The sequence below is a fragment of the Schistocerca americana genome, chromosome 8 (assembly GCF_021461395.2).
Source record: "Schistocerca americana isolate TAMUIC-IGC-003095 chromosome 8, iqSchAmer2.1, whole genome shotgun sequence".
NCBI classification, from domain to species: Eukaryota; Metazoa; Arthropoda; class Insecta; order Orthoptera; family Acrididae; genus Schistocerca; species Schistocerca americana.
The window spans coordinates 149038898-149064741 of record NC_060126.1 but is presented as its reverse complement, the minus strand read 5'-3'; the positions used below and the strand labels follow the sequence as shown (position 1 = coordinate 149064741).

The window sequence follows — 25844 nt, the reverse complement described above, 5'->3', positions numbered from 1 at the left end:
CTGAGCACTTTATACAGCACGGAATAATGATTACTTACCGCCTGGTTGGTCTAAAACCGTATGAGAGGCGTGGAGTGCATGGCATGTCACTTCCTCCTCTTGCAGCAGGAGGCGACGGCTGTCGTAACGAGGTTTTACATCTGTGGCTAGCTATGGTTACGCTCTGTGGGTGAAAATACTAGAACCTTCTGTACTGAGAAACGACTGAATGCGTGCACTAAACCCACAACAAGATATGAAGCTAAGAGATAAGCCTTCTTCAAATGGCTCTGAGCACTATGTAACTTAACTGCTGAGGTCATCAGTCGCTTAGAACTTAGAACTAATTGAACCTAACTAACCTAAGGACATCACACACGTCCGTGCCCGAGGCAGGATCCGAACCTGCGTCCGTAGCGGCCGCTCGGTTCCAGACTGTAGCGCCTAGAACCGCACGGCCACTCCGGCCGGCAGAAACGCCTTCTGGTGCTGCTAATCGTACATGGGTTCTCCCACTGAACGTAGCAAACGCTCTCCCATATCAGGCGTGCAGACTGTGCGGGGTCTTCTACTGTCAGTCTTCCCAGGTGCAATAATATCCGTGACTCTCAGATGCTGAAAAAATCTGCCGAACTGCTCAGTAGCTCGGAACGTGCTTCTGTTGAAGTTTAGAGAACATACCTCCACCGAGGAGTCAAGCAGTATCTTGCTCCCTCCTACGTATATCTCGCGAGGTGACCACGAGGATAAAATCAGAGAGATTAGAGCCCACACAGAGGCATACCGACAATCTTTCTTTCTACGAACAATACGAGACTGGAATAGAAGGGAGAACCGATAAAAGTACTCAACGTACCCTCCGCCACCCACCGCCAGGTTGCTTGCGGAGTATGGACGTAGATGTAGAACTGATTATCAGAGGGCATTCTGCGCTGTAGATACTTTTCAAATAGAGGGCACGGGCTTGCAGGCTACGTCCATTTGCTAAACCGTAGCAGAATATCATAACCGACATTTCACTTGTCAGGTAGCAGGTTTCCATTGCTAGCAAGTGGTGGAGCAGAGAAAATGTGTGTGTACTACATCATTTGTACGTAGAAACAACGCAATGTATATAATCGCTGCATGAAAGGAATCTGGGTAATGAAGCAAAAATTAATGTGCTGGTAGCTGTGTTAATGAAGTTTCAAAAAGTTAATCTCTTCAAGAACTACCTATTTTCATCTTAAAAATGGGCACTGATGTGGGGATTGTAAAATTCATTCTTTAATGCTGAAGGAAAAAAAAAATAAAAATCAAACTACAGATTATATTGAAACTTCTTTGCTTTCTCTTGATGTATATAGCTTTAATAATAATAGAATACATACCGATACTTAAATATGTTATGCTTCATGCTTTATATATAAACAAAACTCTAAACTTAGGAAAAAACTAAAAACGTAACGGTCAGTAATTCTATGAAATGATTTTTTCAAACGCAAGAAATAAAATAGCTTACAGAAACGTTAGAGACACCTAATTTGCTGTACATGATTTCGAATATAATTCAAGTCGTACGAAGTGTTTCTTATATTTATTTTATTTCTTAGTTTTAGACAAACCATTTCACAAAGTACACTGGACAGCCAGAGAAACTGGTACACCTGCCGAATATCGTGTAGGTCCCATGACCCCCCCCCCCCCCCCCTTCCTTAGCACACATAAGTGCCGAAACACGACGTGGCATGCACTCGACTTATGTCTCAAGTAGTGCTGGAGGGAACTGACACCATAAATCCTGCAGTACTGTCCATAAATCCGTAAGCTTCCGAGGGGTGGAGATCTCTTCTGAACAGCACGTTGCAAGGCATTCCAGATATGCTCAATAATGTTTGTGTCTGGGGCATCTGGTTGCCAGCTGAAGACTATAAACTCAGAACAGTGCAGCAATTCTGGACATGTGGGGTGTCGCATTGTCGTACTGTAGTTCTCAAGTCAGTCGGAACGCACAGTGGACATGAATGGATACAGGTGATCAGACTGGATGCTTACGTACCTGTGACCCGTTAGAGTCGTATCAGGGGTCCCATATCACTCCAGCTGCATATGCCCCACGCCATTGCAAAGCCTCCATTCTCGTACACGTCCATCCGCTCGATACAATTTGAAACAAGACTTGTCTGACCAGGTAATATGTGTCCAGTCATCAACAGTCCAACGTCGGTGTCGACGGGCCCAGGCGAGGCTTAAAGCTTTGTGTCGTGCGGTCATCAAGGGTACACCATTGTACCTTCGGCTTCGAAAGCCCATATCATCGATGTTTCGTTGAATGGTTCGCACGCTGACACTTGTTGATGGCCCATCACTGAAATATGCAGCAATTTGCAAAAGGGCTGCACTTCTGCCACATTCAACCATTCTCTTCAGTCACCGTTTGTCCCGTTGTTGCAGGATCTTTTTCCGGCAGCAGCGATGTCGGAGGTTTGATGTTGTACCGGATTCATGATGTTCGCGGTACATTCCTGAAATGGTCGTACGGAAAAATTCCCACTTCATTGCTACCTCGGAGGTGGTGAGTCACATCGCTCGTGTGCTGACTATGACACCACGTTCAAATTCACTTAAATTTTGGTAAGCTGGCATTCTAGAAGCGGTAATGGAGCTAACAACTGCACCAGGCACTTGCCGTCTTATGTAGGCAGCGCTGTATTCTGTCTACTTACATATCTCTGTGTTTGAATATGCATGCCTATACCAGTTTCTTTGGCGCTTCGGAGTATTTGACTCTTTAAGTCTTGAAGATTACGAAGGTGCCACCCCGGCTCGGTCTACTGTTTGCTTGCCGGCAATACTTGGCCAGTCGGGAATCGCTTCGTGTACTTCTAGGAGTGTCGCCGTACCTGCGAGAGAGGGCCGGTAGTGGATGGCGAGCCGGTAGCTGCGCTCTGCCTCCTCCGGGCGGCCTCTAGCCTGCAGTAGGTTGCCCCTGCAACACAGGTAAACAAAGGGGAAAGTAATGGCCGGAAATAGAAAGAAGCTAGCGAATAGACACTGTGTATAAACCTGGATTACGTCGGAGTCTTCGCAGCTCCAGTGACAAACCACACCACACAGGACATTTCCAGAGTGTTAGCCCCATCGTACTGCTAATGCTACCAGCAATTCACTCTATAATTTATTAGTGCTAATACAGAATATGTATCTCACAAAGGTACTGAATAAGCTAGTTGGGTTTTGCGATTATTATTAATTAATTACTATATAGTAAGTCTGTCGGTTCAGCATCAGTTCTCCCAGACGCGTTTGATGTGTGCAGCAGAACTTAAAAGAGCACAGAAAGAAACGGCTAAACGTTATGCGTAACTAAAATATTCATGCTAGGATTAAAATTTACTGAGCAAGATGCGGATGATGAAATAGGATTGTAATGTGAAACATGGTTTACTATCAAATAGTTTATATATTCTTCTACAGAATGCACCATTTCTCAGTCGTAACAACTGACTATAAAATCTACGAAAATCCTAATATCCACTGAGGTGAAGAATGAACCTCCTTAAAAGTTTATAAGCTGTATGCTTGCCATAAAACACTAACGCTCATAATCGTCAGAAATGTGATAGTGTCACCACACGGTTTATATATCACCGAACTCAATACATACCATATTACTAAGAGTGCCACAAATATCTAATGCAATGAAACAATTCGAAAACAAAGTGCTGTATCTTCCACGAGGAGATGCTTCATAAGCGATAATAAGACACAGGTAGTCAAAAATAAGGATTCATTACGACTTGAGTAAAGTGATTTAAAAAGAAAGGCTCTGAGCACTATGGGACTTAACTGCTGAGGTCATCAGTCCCCTAGTACTTAGAACTACTTAAACCTAAATAACCTAAGGACATGACACACATCGATGTCCGAGGCAGGATTCGAACCTGCGACCGTAGCGGTCGCGCGAAAAGAAAGGAAAAGCTTCTCTCAATAAAAAATAGTATAACTTTGCAGACACTAACTGGCTTACGTCTGGAACACACAGTGAGTAAACTTACTGCGATGCGAAGACTATGTCACTGATAATTCCTAACAACGGCGGTTGAACGTGCGGTGTAATTGGCCGACAGGTACGTTTCGGGATATCGCTGGAAAGTCGTAGATCCCGCTGAGGTGTCTCCCTTCCGGGCTCTGACTGATAGGCTCCTAAGAACCGGCGTATGAATTGGACTAGAGCTTCGGCGGAGCAGACTGCCGATGTTTTTTTTTTCTTAGTTGTATTTCAGTTCCCCATCGGGGACAGCTGGCAGCAGCATATGCGCTGCTCTTCAGCCGAAAGACATAAATCATACAATAGAAGACATTTAAAAAGATGTTTTGACTTGCTCCGCCCTATATATCCGGGACGCGGGGGAATTCGTATCCAGTTCCTCACACGTGACACGTAACATGACGGAGGAGGTAGGTCCCTGGCGCGGAGGGCCTCTTGTGGCGCTTGTCCTGCGGTATGTCGTCCTGTTGTGGTCGACGCAGTCCGGGGAGGCAACGCCTTGTGCATATGAACCCCGTTATGCTTCAGTGCCTAAGCGATTGCTGATTCCTGCGTGCGAACGTCGAGTACATGGGACAAAGTCAACCACACGTATGAAGGTTAACGCTGGCCAGCATAGTTCGAGACCACAGGATTGCGGAATTACTCTTAAGTGTTTAACGGTGCAACTCTCCTGAAACAGAGTCCTAAACTGACGGTAAAATTTTTGAGGCATTTACATAAAACATCGCTCTCTGGTCGCAAAATATTCTGTGTCTGTAACGCTGTAATCCGCCACGCATCAGAGACTCGAGACAAGTGTACTCGGCAAGGATTCGCTGCCGATTTACTGTACACGTAACCTAAAGGTAGGATTCCTATGCCGCGTTTGACGCATGCGGCAGTCGTTATGCGTCTGACGTTGTGCGGCTGACGCACAGCTGCCGATTCCCATAGAGCGGCGGCCGCACAGTGTTTAGTTGGTCTGCTGCGTCTGTGCTGAAAGGATGAGTGAGCGCGATTTGTTGTTTTATCTATTGTTAGAAGACGTTGAAGATGAAGAAATTGCCGGTCGGTGTGGCCGTGCGGTTCTAGGCTCTACAGTCTGGAACCGAGCGACTGCTACGGTCGCAGGCTCGAATCCTGCATCGGGCATGGATGTGTGTGATGTCCTTAGGTTAGTTAGGTTTAATTAGTTCTAAGTTCTAGGCGACTGATGACCTCAGAAGTTAAGTCGTATAGTGCTCAGAGCCATTTGAACCATTTTTTTTTTTTTTGATGAAGAAATTCAGCTTCAGCTATGTAAGGGAAATGCTGAAACACATCCGATTTACCTCACAAGATCTGAGGAAGGGTATTGTGAACAACTCATCAATGGGCATTTGTTAAAAAATGACCAGAAATTTAGAGAGTATTTCAGGTTGAACATAGCGCAGTTTAACTATGTTCTCGATCTCGTCAAAGAAGATATCAGGAAGAATTCGTCTCCCAGATATCCATACCCTATAACACTAGATGAAAAACTAGCTTTAACATTGAGGTCTGTGCAATAAAATTTATTAATGTGTTATTGCTTTATTAATAATGCACACAATGTAAAAAATGAAAGTAGCACAACACAAAAATATGAAAATATGAAATTAACACTTATGGCAGCATTAAATGGGTTCGTAACTTGGCTTTTCGGTCTCTGTGTTGTCAGATGGTGTGATGGCAGTGTTATCCACACTTGATGTCGTTGGAGTTGTTGAGAATGAGAAAGTACTCGGAGATGAAAGATGCACGGAAGAAAAGTATTCAAATGAACTATGATTCTCCAAATCAATAAGCATCTGCTAGGATCCCATTTTTGCTTCATTGATAAAATTATGAATCAATTTTTTTACGCTGCGGGCGATACTTTAAAAAAACAAATCGATGTCATCATCACGCTTTTCTTCAGCCAGTCTTTTCATTAAGGTTTCTCTCTCAGCCCCCAGAGAATTCATCAACTCCATTATTTTATCATTTTGTCGTGACCTTTTCCTTGGTGGTCTGAACGACGCGATGCCTTCCACGTCTTCGGAATGAATTTCTTTTCCTGACAAAGTCTGCGATGTCTGGCACACCTCTCTGTTACTCGGTTCACCATCATATTGTGGACTTTGCACTTCATTTGCTTCAACGTTGTATGTACTTCTGTGAAATATATTACAAAAATACAGGGAATTCAGTCTCACTAATAAACTGAAACGGAATAAAAAATAACGTAAACAGGCAAATTGTATGACAACTTACACTCTCTTGTGATCGATTTTGTTTAAAAATATTAACATATCAACCAGTGGCCATTTATTTCCTTTACTGGAAGCAGAACTTCCAAATAATTATGCACGTTAATATTCGCTGGATGTAAAAATAATAGTAATTTTTAAAGTTACACCAGCTTATTTTTGTTTTGTTTTTAGGTTTATGGCAACAGGGGAAACATTCAGATCACTGACATTTGCCATCATAATGTCTCCATCTTACATCGGTAAAATCATAGAAGTTGTGGTGTCAGTTCCACGTAAGAAGTCATTGCCAATCCTTTTGCCACCGATGTCATAACCAATTGAAATCAAAATGTAATGAATTTGAAGAAAAATGGTAATTTCCTAACTGTGTTGGTGCCATCGACAGGAAACATGTGAGAAATTTTTTCCCCTGCACTGTCAGGCTCATTGTGTTACAACTACAAACATTTTTGCTCTGCCGCCCTTCTTGCTGTGGCTGACGCGAACTACAAATTCATTTTCATTGATGTCGGGTCATATGGGAAAGAAGGTGACAGTGGAATTTTTGATAAAAGTAATATCGGGAAACTGTTTTCAAGTGGTAGGATGTTACCCCGCCTACTAAGCTACCGGGTTCGGAAACAGTAGTGCCACATGTATTTGTCGGGGACGAGGCATTTCGTTTACATCCAAACATGATGAAACCTTTCTCTCGTCGAGTTGCTAGTACTGACCTAAAAAAAAGCTATTTTTAACTACCTTCCTTCACGAGCTCATAGAGTTTCTGAAAATGCCTTCCTCTGTTAAGTCAAGTATTTCGCATATTTTATTCGCAGATCAGTCTGAAGCCAGGAACGACTGATAATTTGATTATTGTTACTTGCTGTTTACACAATTTACTTAGAGATGCATTCTTAGAGAAAAATAACGAGCCTCATTTTGAATTAAACAGAAGTGAACCACTATCTACTGAAAATCTTGGGCCGTTAGCAAAGAGTGGTGGTTAAGCACACGCTGATGGATTTTCTGTGGGAGTTTCATTTACAGAATACTTCAACAGCCTTGGAGGTGCAGCGATAACACCGTGGCAAAGTGATCACGTTAACAGAATGCATTAGGCTTTGAACTCCCTAGCGTTACTGAATAATCTTTAAAAATTTGTATGCACATTATAATAAATTGACCATTTTAACGTATCAGGTTTTAGTATTCACTTTGTGTACACTTCATTATTATAATAATAACTGTGGGACGATGCTACTTATTCTGGTTTATTACAATATGCATTATTTGCCTGATAACTAAGTGATAAACATTATGAATAAACAGAAAGTATAATGTATTTTTCTTACTTGTTCTCTCCACGAATTCCGCTATCTCTCTCCAAGCATTATCCTTCACAGTTTGGTCCTTGTATACTGGTAACGATACATCGTAGATACAAGGAAATTTAGAAACAATTTCTACCAGTTTCTCATCTCCCACCGCCGTGAACAGTACGTTTCCCTCGGACGCGCTGCCGTGTTCTCCTTTGCTAGACTGCTCTCAGACCGGCTGGGCCGCAGCCGCATGCAGCTGACGCAACATGGGACACAGTCCCGTCTAACACCGTCTGTAGCAGTACAGTGCGGCAGACGCACAACGGCGGCAGCAAACGTCAGACGCTGCATAGGAATCCCACTTTTAAGCTGACACTGGGCGTTGCGGTAGGACGGAGCGACCGTAAAGGCATTTCCCATTTATTGTCGCTCCCATCAGCCGTCGCGCCCAGTGTCAGCTTAGTTTACCAGTTTAGCAGTCTTGTGCCCAGATTCCTGCGCTCTGTATATATGACTGGAGAGCACCGCATAAATACTTGTCGATTTTTAGACTTGCAAAGACCTCGTCATGATTTACCGTTATTCTCATGAAACATCCAATTGCTGCCCGGCTGCATAAGGTGCTGCATGCGCGCGATACGATATTTGTCTTGTCCCCCCATTACCCTTTAGACTTTGGCTCCCTTAAATCCGGCTCGGCTTTTCTCGGTCCATCCCGGCACCACTCGGTACAATTTGACAGTTGATTTAGTTGTGGTGTGCGATACTGTTCCCTCTGGCGTTTGGTGCGGCATTTTTCGTTCTGGGCAGTGCTGTTTATCCCTAGCTATTTGCACGAGACACAAAGGAAGTTCAAAGGTCCAGTGACGGTTACTCAAAAAGAGGCAATCTAGCTCTATGTTGTCGCTAAACTTTAAAAATTAACGGTAATCACAGAATTTTTTCGAAGACGGGCTGAGAATTCTCAGTGTCTATTACGCAATAACATAAACCGCGGGCACGGTAACTTTACTATGCGATGGCATTATAACAGCATGAACAAAGAATTTAGAGATGTAGTTGATGATGAAAGAGTAGAAAATTACAACACCTATACATGATTTGTACGGGATTCATTGTTTGGCACATCAAGCAGCACTCTGTGTTAATGACAAAACTGGCGAAATGGATACTAAATTTTTTGAAATTGCGTTCGTTATTATGCCGACAGATTCAACTGTTTTTGTTGGAAACGGACGAAGAGTATGGAAACGTACATATTGGCACGAAGTGCGTTGGTTAAGTTGAATATAACTCTCGGAATGTTTCTTCTATTTAAGACCCATTATTTTATAATTACGGAAGGGAAAAGGAAAGCAGGTACAAAAATTAGAACCAAAATAGACTACAGACCTAGCATTTTCCAGTGGGTTTCATTGCAGACTTGAACGCCATCAGTAACACGTTACAAGGTGAGAAGAAAGTTATTTCAAATTTGATGATGAAAGTTGATACATTCTGGAAGGGACAACTACTGAAATAAAACACCGTCCACTTTCCTAAGCTCTCTGGTATTAAAGAAAAGGCGAATTTTGAAGAATTCACTGCGACGCTGAAGGAATTTCAGGAGCAATTCTCTAAACGTTTTAAGGACAATGCCAGTCTCACATCTGGTTTTGAGCTGTTTGCGAGGCCATTTGCCACTCCAGTTGAACGCACCTCTGCGCATGTGCAGATGGAACCGACAGGTCTGCAGTGTAATTCCCTTTTAAAAGAAAAATTCTTTTACACTAAAACTGTCAAAGATTCTACGAAGTTTCCCTTGCGAAGAGTTTCCACAGCCCACAATGTGGCAGCAAATATGACATTTCTGTTTCTATAAAAACATATCTGCGAAAAACCTTTCCTCAGTTATGAAACTTAAGAATTCACGATTACGTACCATCATGAGTGAGAAAACTCTGCAAAACTATTTGTGACTGTCCATGAGCTGTTAGTTTCTGCGTGATATATATTTTATTATGTTTTCAGCGAAAAAAAAAAGTTTATTACAGTGAAAATTGGTATGTTTGCGATATATGTTGTAGAGAAATATGAAAAAGAGCCCCATGTAAGGTGTTCAATGTTTCTCGATCGACTGCATTGCCATCTAAAGGCATGTGTTCGCAGTTTCGCCGTTTTCCCACTCAGCGTAGTGTGGTAGTGGGGGAAGAGGCAATCAGCCGAGAGAGATCCACGGACGAGCGAGAGCTCTGCATACAGAGCTCTTAGCGATACGCGACCTAGCGACATCTCGTGTCGCCAGCCAATGTATCTGGCTAACTGGGTGTAACATCTAATGTGCACTTGTCAAAGGACAAGACAGCAGACGTCCGAGTGCCCTATAACACAGACGCAGGGTAAAATGCAATGAAGACTCCTCATGCACATCACTTTTGTTAACGTCCCTTAGAACATTTCTACCTGACCGACATGTATCACTATCAAATACGTCATTAATGCTTCCAAACAGCCACACATTTTCGCCAATTATATCTTCAATATACTTTAAATCTCCAAACCTAATACACACATGAAAATTCGTATTGCCACCGAAAATTTACCTTCCCTTGCTTATGCAGAGCTTTTGCGCGTTGTAATCTCTCTTACAACGTCCTGCAAAGAGTTTCTTACGATCGAAGAAATGAGGGCCGACAATAATCGGAAACTCTTTCTCGGTCTTTTTGTTACGTCCTTTTAATGACGCAGCTTCGCACGGATCTGTTGTGTCAAGGGGTTTGGGATGTCGGTACCTGCATCTTACAACGAAAATTGAACCGACTTCCTCTGGCAGACAATGCTTCTCCGATATTAATTCATCCTTTCAATTGGAACTATTCCCCACGCATCCCATTCTGAATGGGACGTACATTTAAAATCAGAATCAAGATGTTTACTGGGTGATGCATCTTTAGAATAACGTGTAGATGCGGAATGCGGTTCCCTCACAGCTAGGCTACAGGCAGTCTCTCTAGTATGACTTGGCCTAACAGGAATTTTTCTTGAGTAAAAAATGTGTTAATCATTCGACTGCCTCGGTGGTGGAATATATCATGAGAAAACTAATGGCGGCGTTCTCAATAACGGACGCAGAAAAAGCAAGTCCTAGTATTCCACTGATGTCCGAGGTAAGGTCACCTACGAGTAATTGTAATGTGCAAAAGATGCGCTGTAATGGAACAACCTGTAGTCAAAATAAAGCTTCCGAAAGCCAGGCACATATTACAATGTGTTGCAAAAGATGCTGTGCAGGAGCTCAGAACGGAGAAGATTGCTCAACTGTATCGAACTGGATCACTGCTGATCAGCGTCTTCTTCGATAGAAAAGGAATGTCAGAGACTAGGATGTAGTTTGGGCTACTACCCGAAGAGGATCAGAAGAGGATAGGCAATTGACCAAGTCATTTCAAACGTACCATCGTTTGGGAAAACACGTAAAACAAATCTCGTCCTCCAGATATGAACACCATTTCCACAGATTTCGAATACCTGGTGTTATCACTCGCTGCCTCTCTAAGTACGACAAATGGAGATGGTTTGATGTTATCCTACGCAGCAGAAAGAATGCTGCGCAGGATTTTATATGCGTCACTGCGTTGTTGAAATTAGACAGAGACTACGACTGCAAGCTTAGTAAATTTGTACTAACCAGATAGTTCATAATATACGAATCTTTCATATCGCGAATATGTTTTTTGCAATTCACAACGTGAAGGTTTTAAGTGCAACATACGTATTAATTAGCAGAAATGCCTAAGTGATAGACACAAATTTTCTAGATGACGCTTATGCCTAATAATGTTCGTAATACTCACGAACTTAACAATCCGTAGAGAAAGCGAATACAAAGGCATTTATTATGCGGTAAACTTCAGCAGGTAAAAACAAAACGATGATAGTATCTTCAAACCAGCGTTGCAAATTTCTGGAAAATGATATTAATCTCGTCGCCATCATAAAAAACTTCATTGTGTGCATCCAGTACTTTTCGCCACAGTCCTCACGTCGGCTAAAACAAATACACAATTTTTCAGTAGTTGATGTTTGTGCGCAGATTGTAGTCGTATAGTTTAACACATGAGATGAAGTTTTTTAATTCGTATTTGTGCCCAGTTTCAGTAACTTTGAATTTGCATATTGCTGTTATAACTGGAACGTTCTTGAAAACAAATTTAGCTTAAGCATATATTTAATGAAATTAACTGACGTTCTACTGGGTATGTGAAAATGAAACCTGCCTATACTCGGAATATCTGACCTTCCACTAACCGAAGAGACTCGCAACATGTCCCGTCCGTGCTGGGATCCCTGTAAAGTGGCTGGAATCAATTTATACACAAGCAACTCACTCACTCAACCACCCACCCACCGACCCGCCCACCCACCCACCCACCCACCCACACACACACACACACCAACACACACACACACACACACACACACACACAAGAGAAAGGCATTAATTGGGACGGACACTGTGTGATCCACGGTTACACTATAATGTACCCGCGCGCAGATATATATCACCAACATTTTGCTACTCGGTTTCGTGACGCCGGCGATTGGTTGGAGACCCTGTGAAGGAATGTAATAATGGATGTTTTTGAAACGTGAAGCGGTCCTGCAGCATGTTGGCGGCGAATATCAATAAAAAACTAGCGAACGTCAAAACGAGAAGAAGAGATGCCCTTATCATGATAACGCCCAGTCTCAAAATTCCAACTAAAGCGTTGGACTACGTGAGGAATAGAGGTGGAAACGGAGATTTTGTTGGATACGGAAAGAGAGCGACATTTGTTTATTTCGCTTACCTAATATGTTCTGTAGGCCAATGGTAACTGGAGCTATTTGTCATAGAACGAGTCAATACATAGATCACAAAATTCTGATTATAGAATTTATGAACGAAAGAACCAAAGAAAATATGAAACACGAAAAAGAGTGCGAGAAATTTCTGTATGGAACAGAAGCAGTGTGACTTAGGGATTATCAGACTATTTCTTCTGTTTTGCTAAAAGCCTACTAAAAACGAAATGTGTTCCTTACCGCACACCTTTTTGTATAATACTTAGGGAAGTATTATCCAAGTGCATGTCGTTTTTTCCGTCTAATACTCAGATGAATGTTGTAGTTTCTTTTGAACGAGTCAATCTGTCAACAATAAACCCCATAATACAATAAATATATGTAAAGGGGCGTCAGAATTAGAATTCAAAGGTACCTGAACAACAGCCCACACGAAGTTTGCGAGCGCACAACGTATATCAGTCTGACCGCCCGTTTCTGGTCAAATACTTTTGGTCTGTGAACAGAATTTCCCAAAAATACAACGTCATTCGAGACTAACAGAGGAAAAATTCCAGGATTCTCTGAGACCAAGTGAGGTGCAGGTGTAGCTGCCGACCATCTACACAGCAGACCGGCCACTGAGATGCCACGATATATCGAAAACATCCATATTTTATGGAAATAAAATTGATACTTATGCGTCGAATAATTCTGGCGCTACAATTTTCTAGGGTACCAACATTTCAGAATGCCTACATACACTATTGGAAACAAAAATTGCAATTTGAACAGTTCTCGGGTATCCGACGGGGTAACGTCGTAATTTCTCCACAATATTTCGGCAGACGTACATGCTGCCATCTTCAGGTGGTTCCTAACGAATGCTGTGCTGTTCCTCTCGGCGCCCTATATATACTAGCCGTTATCACCTCCACCGTTTCTCTCCTGGTGTCTTCGGTGCGGCCGGCGCGGCGGCTACTGGGGGTGGTGGGGGAAGCGGCGCCTGGGTCTGAACTGAGGTCTGCAGTCTCCCTCCTGCCACCGTCGGGGGTGGTCCTCGGTCTCTGGGACCGCATCTTTCTCTCCAGGCTGAATGCAGGGTTCCAAGTCTGACTTCAACTGCTCTGTGGCGGACTTTTAACCTTCCCAGCACCCCACCTACACTGTTGGACGACAATGCCTCAACGGCCGAATTATTTTACGTTATATTCGTGAGAGGTTGGGCGTCTGACCTTCTCTTCCAGGCCTCCACACTCCGTCTATTTTACCTCTTCGCCACTCTTTCTTTGCATTTTGTTTTGTTTGGTTTGGTGTTGGTCTTTCCCCTATATGTGTCCTTCTCTCATGGTCTTTTAGGCTGGCGAATTTAATATGTTGCATAGTGGCTGGCTCATCCTTTTTTATCGTTGTGATCAGCCAGCCCAGGCCATCTAATATATGATTTTAATACCTTCCTCTACCTTTTGGTGTACGTTTCCCCCGTTGGTTCGCGTCTTTCGTTTGCTCTTTCGGTGTGGTTCCCCGTTAGATTTACGCCATTTTAGTTCCCCAAGCTCCTTTGTTTTTAATTGTTTTATCTTGACACGTGTTTGATTGAGGAAAAAGAGACTGATGGCCCTGTAGTTTGCTCTCTTTATACCCCAAACCAACCAACCAACCGATATTATCGCATGGGAGGCAACACGTTGAGGACGCAGAATGTCCGTGACGTGTCGTTGAGCCATCGGAGTTCCCTTAGTCGCTACGAGCAATGACCTAAAGTCATGCCTGACACCTCCCCACACGATGATGCCGAGAGTAACACCACTGTTCCTCTTCAAACAATCAAAGAATGAGACATTCCCCCAGGCCGTCGCCTTACTCGTCAAAGACCCATTTGGCGTCGTGGAGGAGCATGATTCAACACTGAACACATTGCGACTCCATTCATCAGCAGTCCGTGCTTCTCACTCCAAACGCAGCCGATTGTGTTGTGGTGCTAACGGCAGCCTACATATGGGACTATAACTCTTTAGTCCGGCTGCTATTAGTCCCTGGCCAGTTGTACGCGATGATGTAGAATGTTGCAGGAAGTCCATTATTTATTCTTGGATGGCAGGCGCAGATGTGAATAAGTTACAGTGTGGCGTTGCTCCCTTGTGGCAGACCGACGTAGTGCATTCCCTTACGTTCGCATTCAGTCCAACATCAAGCCACTGTCACATCCGAACGTCCCACGAATCTCGATACTGCATCATTCGACCAGTCCCCAAAATGGTCAATCTGTCAGGTGCTGAAATACTGTTTCACAAGAGTACTTTGCATGTCCGTGTCCCTTATAGTGATGACTCAGTAGCTGATGCTGTTTATCCCCGTTATATACCTTATTAGGCCTGGTAAGAACACTAAACATAAACATCACTATTACTATCTGGAGACCGTTCAACATGTCACAGAGAACTGCATCTTCAGTCAGTTACAACCTGCCGGTGCTGTGTAATTGAACGAAGTCACAGTGCAGAACTTTATTTTGGGAGGCAGTGTAAAACGTCACGAACGCCTGGAAGGCTGAGTGTAGATGTACTAGTCCTACTTCCTTCTCGTGTTTGTGCTGAAATGCTAATTATCTGCATATCGAATCGTGCTGCACACTTTCACCCAGTAAGTCTATTGCATGGTGTCTTCATGGTGTTGCAGTTTCAATAGTCAGCAGTGAATGTATACGGTGATATGAGAATAAGATGATGTAACAGCCATCGGCGTTCAGTCGCTGGTGTCGGTGACCCGTTCACACCTTCAGGACTCGATATTTCACAATCAGTCCATATCGAGAACGTCCATGGGAATGCTCTGAAGTTCCTCGATTCATTATCGAATGGTATGCATATGGGAAAAGCGTATTAGGTACGGCCACTGCGTGCAACAAGCTCCATACACCCTTCAGCAGCTGTGGGATGCAGTACAGTCAACATTGGAGAAATACTCATGGACACCGAACAGGCTACTGAGCCACTTCAACCTGCTTTACGTACTTAAAACGATCTCTCGATGACAGCAGTTATTCGTACGAATGCGTCTCTATAGAATAGAAGTTTACACTGTTTAGTGAATATCAGTAAGTCTACCGTTGCTACGCTCGCTGTGGTACTCACAGGTTGTAGTGGACGTCCGCCATGTTGGGCCTGTGCTTGAGCGCCTGCCTCAGCGCCCACTCCGCCTCCTCCAGGCGGCCCGCAGAGCTCAGCACGCAGCCCAGGTTGCCGTACGCTGCAACGCAACACAAATGTTCATCGTCGGCAACTAAAGCTCAAAGTGTCTCTACTGTCTATATCTCAGACTCATGTCACTCAAATTGTATTTAGACTGAATACCACTTCATAGACGGATGATCTGTTTAAAAAGAAAGAAAAATAGTAGGACACATTGCAACGTAGTTGGTAAATAAAAGAGCGTTTGGTTATAACAGTAAAAAGAAAATTCGGACAAAAAGTCAGACGTTAAGATAATCGTCTTGATGCTTTTTATTATGTTCCTAAGCATGCCATTAGGGCACACCTGATTGAAATTTTCACTAATTAGTAGAAAGGAAATACCAACAAATGAACAAAAACTGCTTTCGTGACAGAGCCTTTTCGGGTTATGTTATGGTGTGATCTCCCTATTTTTTCTTTTTTCTTTTGTTAGGATTCCGTATGGTGCAGGCTCATACTTGCCTTGTAGTAGTTTTATTTCACACATTCTATTTACTGTACACTTGCAAAGGCCAGTTAAGTAGGGAGTTACTTTCAAATCCCGTCTGCAGACTGGCGTCATCTATCGTGCATCTAGGCTACGTATAGTTTATCTATATCAAAACTTACGTAATATTTTTTTGTCAGTTTTCAATCTGAGAAGCGTGTATGTCGTTATCTGTTCTATATATTTGTTATTTTAAATCTTGCGTCTGCGATTAGAGAGCTAAAATGTTTACAATGTTACGTATTTAACCGTAGCCTTCACTTCCAAAAATCAGAGTGCAGAAAACCTTACTTTGTCACCACCTTTTCGGGGCTGTTCTGTTGACGAGTTACTGTACAACGTATGCAAGCAGATATACTTGTGTATGGAAGTTTGTTTCATCAGTCATTCAGTTCCATAGTATTTTACTGTCCTCGTTTTTCTTTATTTTTGAAGAGATCTTCTGATGATGACTTCGTAATAAGTCGAATCTGGTTACGATACTTGTTGACTGCTGACCTCAGGCTAAAACATGTAATGACTTCTGATGATTGATGATGACTTGGTAATGAGTCGAAACTGGTTACGATATCAGTTGATGGACCTCAGGCTAAAATACGTAAGAAAAAAATTTACGAAGGATTTATAGTGTTTCTCTAAGGCAGTAAGCCTTGACTGTAAAACTGAGAGAATTACAGAAATGGAAAGAGAGTCTCTCTCTATGTCTCTCACTGTCTCTCTCACGCACACATGCACGGAAAGAGAGAGAGAGAGAGAGAGAGAGAGAGAGACTGAATAACAGTCTTTTTCATACACTGAACTGAAAATTACAAAACAACTAGCATCACTTAGCTGACATATACATGAAAAATATTGAAAAAGGCGTGCATTTGACATGAAGACTTCGTAACGAACAAAATACCGTACACGGGTGTTGTAACTTTTACAGTGATGTACTAGGTGGAACAGTCAGATGCTAAGTTTTTCTCATCATAAAATAAATACAATGCATTTCCTTTTCCATTTTTACACTGATCGGCTAGAACATTACAACCATCTATCCTAATGTCAATATAAACCCGTCCAGGCGATAGCAAAGTCACGTGGCGCAGAATGACTGCTGGTCAGACACCACACAGTGCGTGTAGTATCAGTGACTGAGCTGTCTGTGAGTAAAAAGAAGAAGGCGCGAAACGTATCAGAGTTTGACAGAGGGCGGATTGCGATGACCCGGAGGCTCGGCACGAGCATTTCTGGAGCTGCACGACTCGCAGGGACTTAGAGGCGTGCTGTGGGGAGTGTCTTCAACAAGTGTCGATAACAAGGTGACACCACGTCCAGACGTCGGTAGAGTTGGGCGGCCACCCCTCATTACAGTTGTAGGACGACTAGGCGGGGCAGATTGCTAAAACAGGACAGGTGGCAACCTGTGGCGGGACTAACATCAGGATTTAATGCTGAACAGAGTGCAAGTGTGTCTGAACACACAGTGCACCGAACACTCCTAACGATGGGCCTCCGTAGCCGACGACCCACTATGTGCCAACGTTAATACCATGGCATCGGGAAATACGACTGAAATGGGCACTTGACAATCGGCACTGTGCGTTGGCACTCTGTCAGAGCGTTGCATGCTTCCAGGGGAACAGTTCCTTGACTCCTGTACGGCGGGACGGAGACAAGCTGGCGGTGGCTCCATTTTGTTCTGGGAAACATTCATGTGGGCATCCATGGGTCCAGTGAGTCTCGTGCAAGGCACCATGACGGCCAAGGAGTCTTACTTTGGTCGCAGAACACATACATACCTTCAGGACGATCATTTTTCCCGATGGAAGTGGCATTTTTAGCGAGGTAATGCGCCATGTCAGAAAGCCAGGAGTGTGATGGAGTGAGTCGAGAAACACAGGAACAGAGTGGCGAAATCCATTTGATGTGCTGGCCCCCCCAACTTTTCAGATCTGAACATGATCCAACACATCGCCTACTTCCCCGAAATTTGTGGGAATTAGGTTATTTATGAATGCAGATGTCGTGCCAGCTCCCTCCAGCAACCTACCAACGTCGCAGTGCTCCCATGCCATGGCGCGTAGCCGCTGTAATCCGTGCCAGAGGTGGACGTACCGGCTACTAGGTAGTTGGTCATAATTTTATGGCTGATCAGTGTACATGAAAATAACTGTATTTACGCTATATACTTTTGGGTAGTTAAATATTCACTCTAGTTAAACTCTAAAATTGTGGGGTAATCGTGACATTTGTTGTGTGAAGGAGTTTCCCCATGTTTACACAATACACTTACAAATTTGTTGCACATAGATACTCGCAGTGTATGCATAAATGTTGCCTTGTAGTTTTGATATCGATTGCGATGAAAGTGGAAAGCATTAGACACGGGAGTTTTGATATAAAAAAAAGGGATTGAGTAGAAATTGTTTTTAGCTTCTTTTTATTCTTTTCAGAAACAAACAATGATGAAAATAATGATTGCACTATATAACCGTACGTAATGTCAAAACATATGAACTAATCATGTAGTGTCTGCCCAGAATTTTGCCTAATCATGGGGATTAGATGTCGCTGCCAGCATGCTCTACATTGTGCGCCTCAAAGGGCACTTACTCCAGTTCCTGAAGTGAACTGAGGTTTTAACTTTGCCACAGTCACAGAACTTAGATGGGCTAGGGAAGCCTCGCTGTAATATATTCTACAGGTGTCAACACTAGTGTTCATTCTGTTTAACAATTTCCATATAGACCAATGTTCATGTCCTTGGAGAAGATATTCGATTGGTTGCATCCAGCCAGCATAGTGAGTATTTCTTGTCCTCCTCAATCTTAATCTTACGGTCTGAGGAGATTCTTTCAGATTTTCGGTTCTGTGAACGGAACTTCTCTTAGACCTCTTTCGTCGGTGGGCAGGTTGATATCCATACAATGGTTGCACATGTGAGATATACACTTTAGATGTTTCCTTCATGGATGAGTCGAAAAGTTTAATTCAGAGAAGTATCAACTTGTTTAAGGTGACTGGATGTGTGCCAAGCACATGACCAGGCTAATAGTTCTCCACGTTTCTGGCTGTGTACCCCACTGGATCCAATCGCTTTGCAAGGGATGTTATTTCTAGTTGATACTTTCTTTTTGGTTGTGATACAGTGCTTTCTGTAAGTGCTTGTGTGAACCACTGGTGCACCTACATACTAATTTGTTGGACAATGGTGTAACTGAACGTCCTCTAAACTACTAACGACCCGAGTAGCCAACTATGCTAACGTGCCACTTCCAGGACACTGGGTGGTGTGCATTAGCCGTATCGAATCCACCTCGCGGATTTATGACGATGATCGATGAGCTGGCCATCCTGGATACGGTTTCTAGTCGCTTTTCCCACATACCACTAGGTGAGTGCTCTAGACTGGTAGCCACGTCTCACCTCAGATAAACACTAGGGAAATACTCAGAAAGCGTTCTCACACTGATCCATGAGATTTACACTCAGACAGATGGGGTCACACGAAGTCTGTCCTTGGGGGTGAATAAGAGACGGATGGTCGTAGATGTCTATTCTTCAAAATCGTAATTCCAAGCTACTTGCAATTTCAGTGAAGCGTGCTTGTCCTTCAGATGTAAGGTACATACCTGACGTTTTGATGGGTTAGGCCTAGATTGATTTTCTCTCTATTAGTCGGGTATTTCAGCTAGCATTTCCCATACCTTTTTTTCCTATAGCAAAAAATGAGTTGTGTGGTTGGCAATAGCTCGATCATCTGCATAAATAAAGCCCCTAGAACCATCTGGGAAGGGTTGGTACTTCATAAAAATATTGAAGAAAATTGGGGCAAGAGCGTTACCCTGTGGCAAACTGCTCAATACGTTTTTCTTTAAGAGAAAACGAAAATGGAACTGGGTGTAAATCAAAGAAATGTTGTAGGACTGTAACGATATTCGTAGAAAACCTGCTAGACATTCTTTTTAGCTTCATTGACAGCATCGTGCAAAAACGAAGAATAAATTAAACTCACTGAAGATAGCACAGAACGTACTTAACCACATTTGAAATGTCCCACAAGTCGGAATTTCCATCCGTTTTCCGCTACAGCTGCCTAGACGGTGTAATTTGATAACTCTTCCAGATACAGGAAAACGTGGTTATGATCACTAGTTGGTACAAGGCCATAAATCAAAATAATGAAACGCTCGTAAATTTATGCAGGATGCAACACCGTTCGACAAGATGATCTGTGGACTGTCACCAGTATCACTCACGACGATTTAATATCTAGGAGCATCTTTCTAGAATGGTTGTTTGTGGTCGCTAAGCTGGTACTCAGTAGCGTCCCAGATGTGTTCCGTTAGCTTCAGACTGGGTCAATATGGTGACCAAAACAAGAATATGAGTCCACTATCAAACATCTCAAACCAGTGTGGTATGATGCTGTCACTGTGACATGGAGAGTTATCCTACTGGAAGACACCGCGAGTGCCGGGGAAGATATGAAGCATGAAGTATTCTACGATTTGTTCACGTAGTCCACAGCGTAATGGTGCATCTGATTACTATCATAGATCCTATGATTATGTATCCATACACGTCTGCCGACCGTGTGTAACAAGAAATGTGATTCATCCGATCAGATGACACGTTTCCATTGATTCACGGGTTGGGTTGTTTGGGGGAAGAGACCAAACAGTGAGGTCATCAGTCTCATTGGATTACGGAAGGACGGGAAAGGAAGTCGGTCGTGTCCTTTCAAAGGAACCATCCCAGCATTTGCCTGGAGCGATTTAGGGAAATCACGGGAAACCTAAATGAGGATGGCCAGACGCGGGATTGAAGAGTCATCCTTCCAAATGCGAGTCCAGTGTGCTAACCACTGCGCCACGTCGCTCGGTGCAGATGTAAGTGCTGATGTCATTAGGTTAAAACAGGAACAAGAAGGTATAATCTACTGTAGAGGCCCGTGTTAGAGAATGTGTGCTAAACATGTGCTCTGAAGCATTTCTGCCTCTGCTAGAAGTTGCTGCTGTGGTCGACCGATTCTAGGCATCTCAGTCCAGAACCACGTGGCTGCTACAGTCGCAGGTTCGAATCTACCTCGGGCATGGATTTATGTTATGTCCTTAGGTTAGTTAGGTCTAAGTAGTTCTAAGTCTGGGGGACTGATGAACTCAGATGCTATGTCCCATAGTGCTTAGAGCCATTTTTTGTCGGCCAATCTGGAGATCGTCACCTATTTTGCTTTATGGAGAGGCTATTTTCATCGATCTTGAATTTTATCACTGTTTTACCAGGTGTGAGATCAAGATGCGATTTCTGCATCAGGAGAATTGATATTGATACTGAAGGATACGAAGATACTGTGTTGGTATGTACATTGAGGTACGAAATCAACAGTGATACCGACAGCTTCGAGCTTGATATCAATAGCAATGAGCCTGTCTGCTCTGCTATACCATGGATGGTATCCTGCACACCTACGTATACTGGAATGGAGATCACAAAGGCGAGTGTAATTACACAGGACATATTGAGATTCCACACAGAATGATACAGAAGGACACGATTCTTGTATTCTGTGGACAGTGAAATGACTGTATGTAGCAGTGCTTTTGTGGCTGCTTTCCTGCGTACTTGTATAGTGATTTGTGTTTCATCAAATTGAACTGTACCTTTTTTTAGATGATTGCTTATCGAATAGTTTTTACACTATTGACGGTAATAATTGTGATGTACCTTGATGAACACAGATGATCGGCGGTAACATTCTGTTTCATCAGTATCCCAAAACGTATAGTACATCCATGTACACATACATCACATAATTTATGTTGTGGGATACCTGTTAAATGTGACAGGAGGCTACAGTGAAGTAAAAGGCCAAGGTGTGTCAATATAACTGCTGTATAAGAATAAAAGCTTCAGTGAATGGGACAGGCCAGGAAGGAGACTCACCTTTGGGTGGGTTGATGTGAAGCGCAGAGCGAAAGAGGCTCTCCTCGTCGTACCAGTCCCTGTTGCGGAGTACGGTCCGTGCTCCGAGACTGGCCAGTGTGGCAGCCAGTGCAAACCCTGACAGCCACCCCCAGTGGTGGTGGTGGTGGTGGTGGTGGTGGTGGTGCTGGTGGTGGTGGGACCTGCGGTTGAGGCGCTGCCAGCCCAGGCCGAGCAGCAGGCAGTGCCCGGCGCTGGGCAGGTAGAGCACGCGCTCCGCTGCTGCGAAGCCCACGTAGCGCGCCACGTTGCTGGCCGGCAGGAACGGCACCACCAGCAGCGACAGGCTCACCAGCAGCGCACCTCTGCCACAGGGGCCACTGACGCTGTGCCAGAACACGACAAGTCTCACTACTCCAACGCAACCTGAGGTTAGCGACTGCATTCACTATATCTTCACATACAAGAAATGCAGTGTATTTCATGAAGATTCACCTGATTCCATAAAACTGTTCTTCTACATGAATGGACATAAAAACTTGGTATGAATTTCAAGCTACACATGTCGCTGCAAAATTATTATTCTGAAATTGTGCCTTTTAAGTGCATTCACATACAACATTGGCCTTGTGCCTGGTAAAGTGAAAAAGTGTGGCCTGTAAACTGAAAGACCTTAGGATAGAACCCCAGTTGGTCCAGAGATTTTGTCAGTCTGTCTTAAAGCTATCATTCATTATATATTTTTAATGATAGAAATATTCGCTGGAAACGATATTTCACGTAAACTATAGGCCACCTTATCTCAGTTATATAACTGGGGTACTATAGGGTCATGCAAGCTGCCTACTTAAACCTGGCCATTGAACAACAAAGGAACTGGTACACCAGCACAATATTGTGTACAGAACCAGTGAGCAGGCGGAAGTGACGCAACACGACGTGGCATTTACTCGAAGTAGTGCTGGAGAGACTTGACACCATGAATCCTACAGGGCTGTCCATAGATCTGTAAGAGTACGAGAGGCTGGAGATTTCTTCTGAACAGCATGTTGCAAGCCATCCAAGATATGCTCAATGTTCATGTCTGGGATTTGGTGGCCAGCGGAAGTGTTTAAATTCAGAAGAGTGTTGCTGCACCCACACTGTAGAAACTCTGGACATGTGGGGTGTAGCATTGTTCTGCTAGAATTGCCCAAGTCAGTCGTAATGGACAACGGACATGAACGGATTCAGGTGATGGTTTCATTAGATCAGGATTATGTATGATGCTGGAGTTGTACTACATGACAGAGAAAATGCTCGCTATGCAACAAAAGTAAAAGATCACTTTTTCGAAACCCCGTAATTGTCTTCCAATATGGCTCGAAGCCCACAGCCTTCCTCTGTAATGGTGAGAAAGCGTCGAGCGCTGCTAAATCACTCTCGCATTCGGCGACGCAGAAACAGCCAGGTGTCAACACACGGGAGTGAAAGGCCACAGCTCAGAACTTCATGTGAGCTGCAGCGTGAGTTAATGATGTCACATTGGCACCAAGTTTCAACACAACTGTGCCACCGTGGGCGTGTCATAGAGGGGAGGGGTGTCACATACCACTTACCCACATTTCACCCCTTCGCTTGACGTCTCTTAAAATACAGGTCAGAACCACGACACGCAGATTTTATATGATGCGGTTTTCTTATGGGTGGCCTCGGAGAACAAACATAACGTCGCACACAGTCGACACAAAAAGGCCTCAGGGTGTGCCATAATGGTCGTGAATGCAGCCACTCATTTCCTTGGAAGTTATCACGAATATCGTAGATGAAAAGTACAGTTCGCAGCGCGATGCACAACAAGAAGACGTTCTTGAGAACGTTCGACACTGCTGCCAACCCCTGGGCCTTTCAACCTTATTCTAAGGAACCCAACTGAACGTTATCCGCCCCTTTTGGAGTGTAGTGCCACCGTAGTTTTTGCTTTGGTATACAGCGTAGAGCCACTAAGGACCGTTAAAAACCATACGAAAAAATCTAAATGTGATCCAATGCAGCCAAAATGGTCAATGTTTCATCGGCTCTCCTATGTGATCCAATGCAGCCAAAAGGGTCAATGTTTCATCGTCTCTCCTGCTTCAAACCCTCCTGTGACGTAATCAAGGGGGTGTGCAATGTTACCATAGCGTGAAAAAATATTACAAAGGGTCCCTCGAACACCTCCCAGTTCGGCAACATCCTCGGTGACACCCACGCACCTTTGTTGGGCATATTAAAATATACCTTTCAGAAACATAATGTCAGACTCGCAGCTACTCTAGCACCTGAAGGCAGACGTACCATATCTGATGGGTGTTGAACGGGTTGCCTAACCCTCAGGTGCTAGAGAAGGTGCGAGGCTGGCGTCGTAGTTTCTCAAAGACTCAGTTTTAAAGTGCTCAAAAAAGATGCAAGGAAACCGGTGGTATTGCCGATTTGGTGGGTCTTAGATGGACCCTTTGGCGCTTTATTCATGAATATGTTAATGCAGCACCTCCCGCCCCCCCCTACCCCCTTTCATGATCACGCCTCTGAAGCATTGGAACTGGAGAGCCGCAAAAGCATATACACACTTTTCTGATTCACATAATGTTCAAACTTCATCGAATTGTTTTGAATGGTCCCTAGCGGTTCCACCCTGTATACTAGAGGAAGAATTGCGGCCTTGCTACACTCCAAAAGCGTCAGATCAATATTAGAACAAATAAGCCCTCGGTCACAAATATTAAGTAAATATTGACTAGGTTTCGACGCTACTATGAGCGTCGTCTTCAGAATTAGACTAACTGTTCTAAAACATATTAGGTATATAATACATTAATAAAAGTTTGGACTGACTGGAAAAAGATGCAGTACTTACAAGTCACATATTAAAAAAGATCTAAGCCGGAAAGGCGACGTCGTGAATAGTTGTAAGTGAGATGGTGAGCCGCTAAGGACTGCTCATACTGTAAACAAGGGTTGCAACCCTATTCATGACGTCACCTTTCCGGCTTAGATCTTTTTTAATATGTGACTTGTAAGTGCTTCATCTTTTTCCAGTCAGTACAAACTTTAATTTTATTAATGTATTATATACCTAATATGTTTTAGAACAGTTAGTCTAATTCTGAAGACGACGCTCATAGTAGCGTCGAAACCCGGTCAATTTTGACTTAATATTTGCGACTGAGGGCTTATTTGTTCTAATATAATTCTGACACGGTCACTGAACCTTAGCAGCTATGTTCAGAGTCAAATCAAGTTCAGTAGGGGTTGCAAGGCCACAATGTCCGAGAATGACGCCCCAAAGGAAGGAGTGGTGGGAAGGATACTTAAGTCCTTGCACCAGTTGTCGGGAAATTTTATGATTTTCAACTTAACAGCCCATTTTCGCGATGTTCCTCTCTAGCAGAAAGACCTGCAAAGTGATATTGTATTATATTACTAGGGTTATTCGGAAAGTAAGGTGTGTTGGGCAGGGTCTCTAGTATGCACGTCCGTCGCGTTACGTCGTTCTATTTAGTTCTGAGCACACATAGAGCACATAAAGATATCTTGAACGTGTTTCCCGCCAAGTGGGAGGGCCTGGTGAGAAATTTCGCCTGACGCTATGCAGCCAACATTACATAACTGTTTTGCGTTTTCTTTTTCAGGAAGCCGCACTCTACAGGGGCAATGAAGATGCTTCTGCAAAAAATTGGTTCAAGTGGCTCTAAGCGCTAAGGGACTTAACATCTGAGGTCATCAGTCCCCTAGACTTAGAACTACCTGACGACATTACACACATCCATGCCTGAGGCAGGATTCGAAACTGTAGCAGCAGTGCACTTCCAGACTGTAGCGCCTAGAACC

At 43.6% G+C, this 25844-nt stretch overlaps 1 protein-coding gene across 1 annotated transcript in view; it reads right to left on the bottom strand.

The window, feature by feature from the left end:
• LOC124545637 (protein O-mannosyl-transferase TMTC2-like) overlaps positions 1–25844 on the bottom strand; it is a 189138-nt gene that overhangs the window by 71914 nt on the left and 91380 nt on the right. The window contains exons 6-8 of the mRNA XM_047124582.1: positions 22017–22381; positions 15500–15614; positions 2862–2947 (exon numbers count right to left, since the gene is read on the bottom strand). Coding sequence (XP_046980538.1) covers positions 2862–2947; positions 15500–15614; positions 22017–22381 — 566 coding nt within the window. The remainder of the gene's footprint in view (positions 1–2861; positions 2948–15499; positions 15615–22016; positions 22382–25844) is intronic.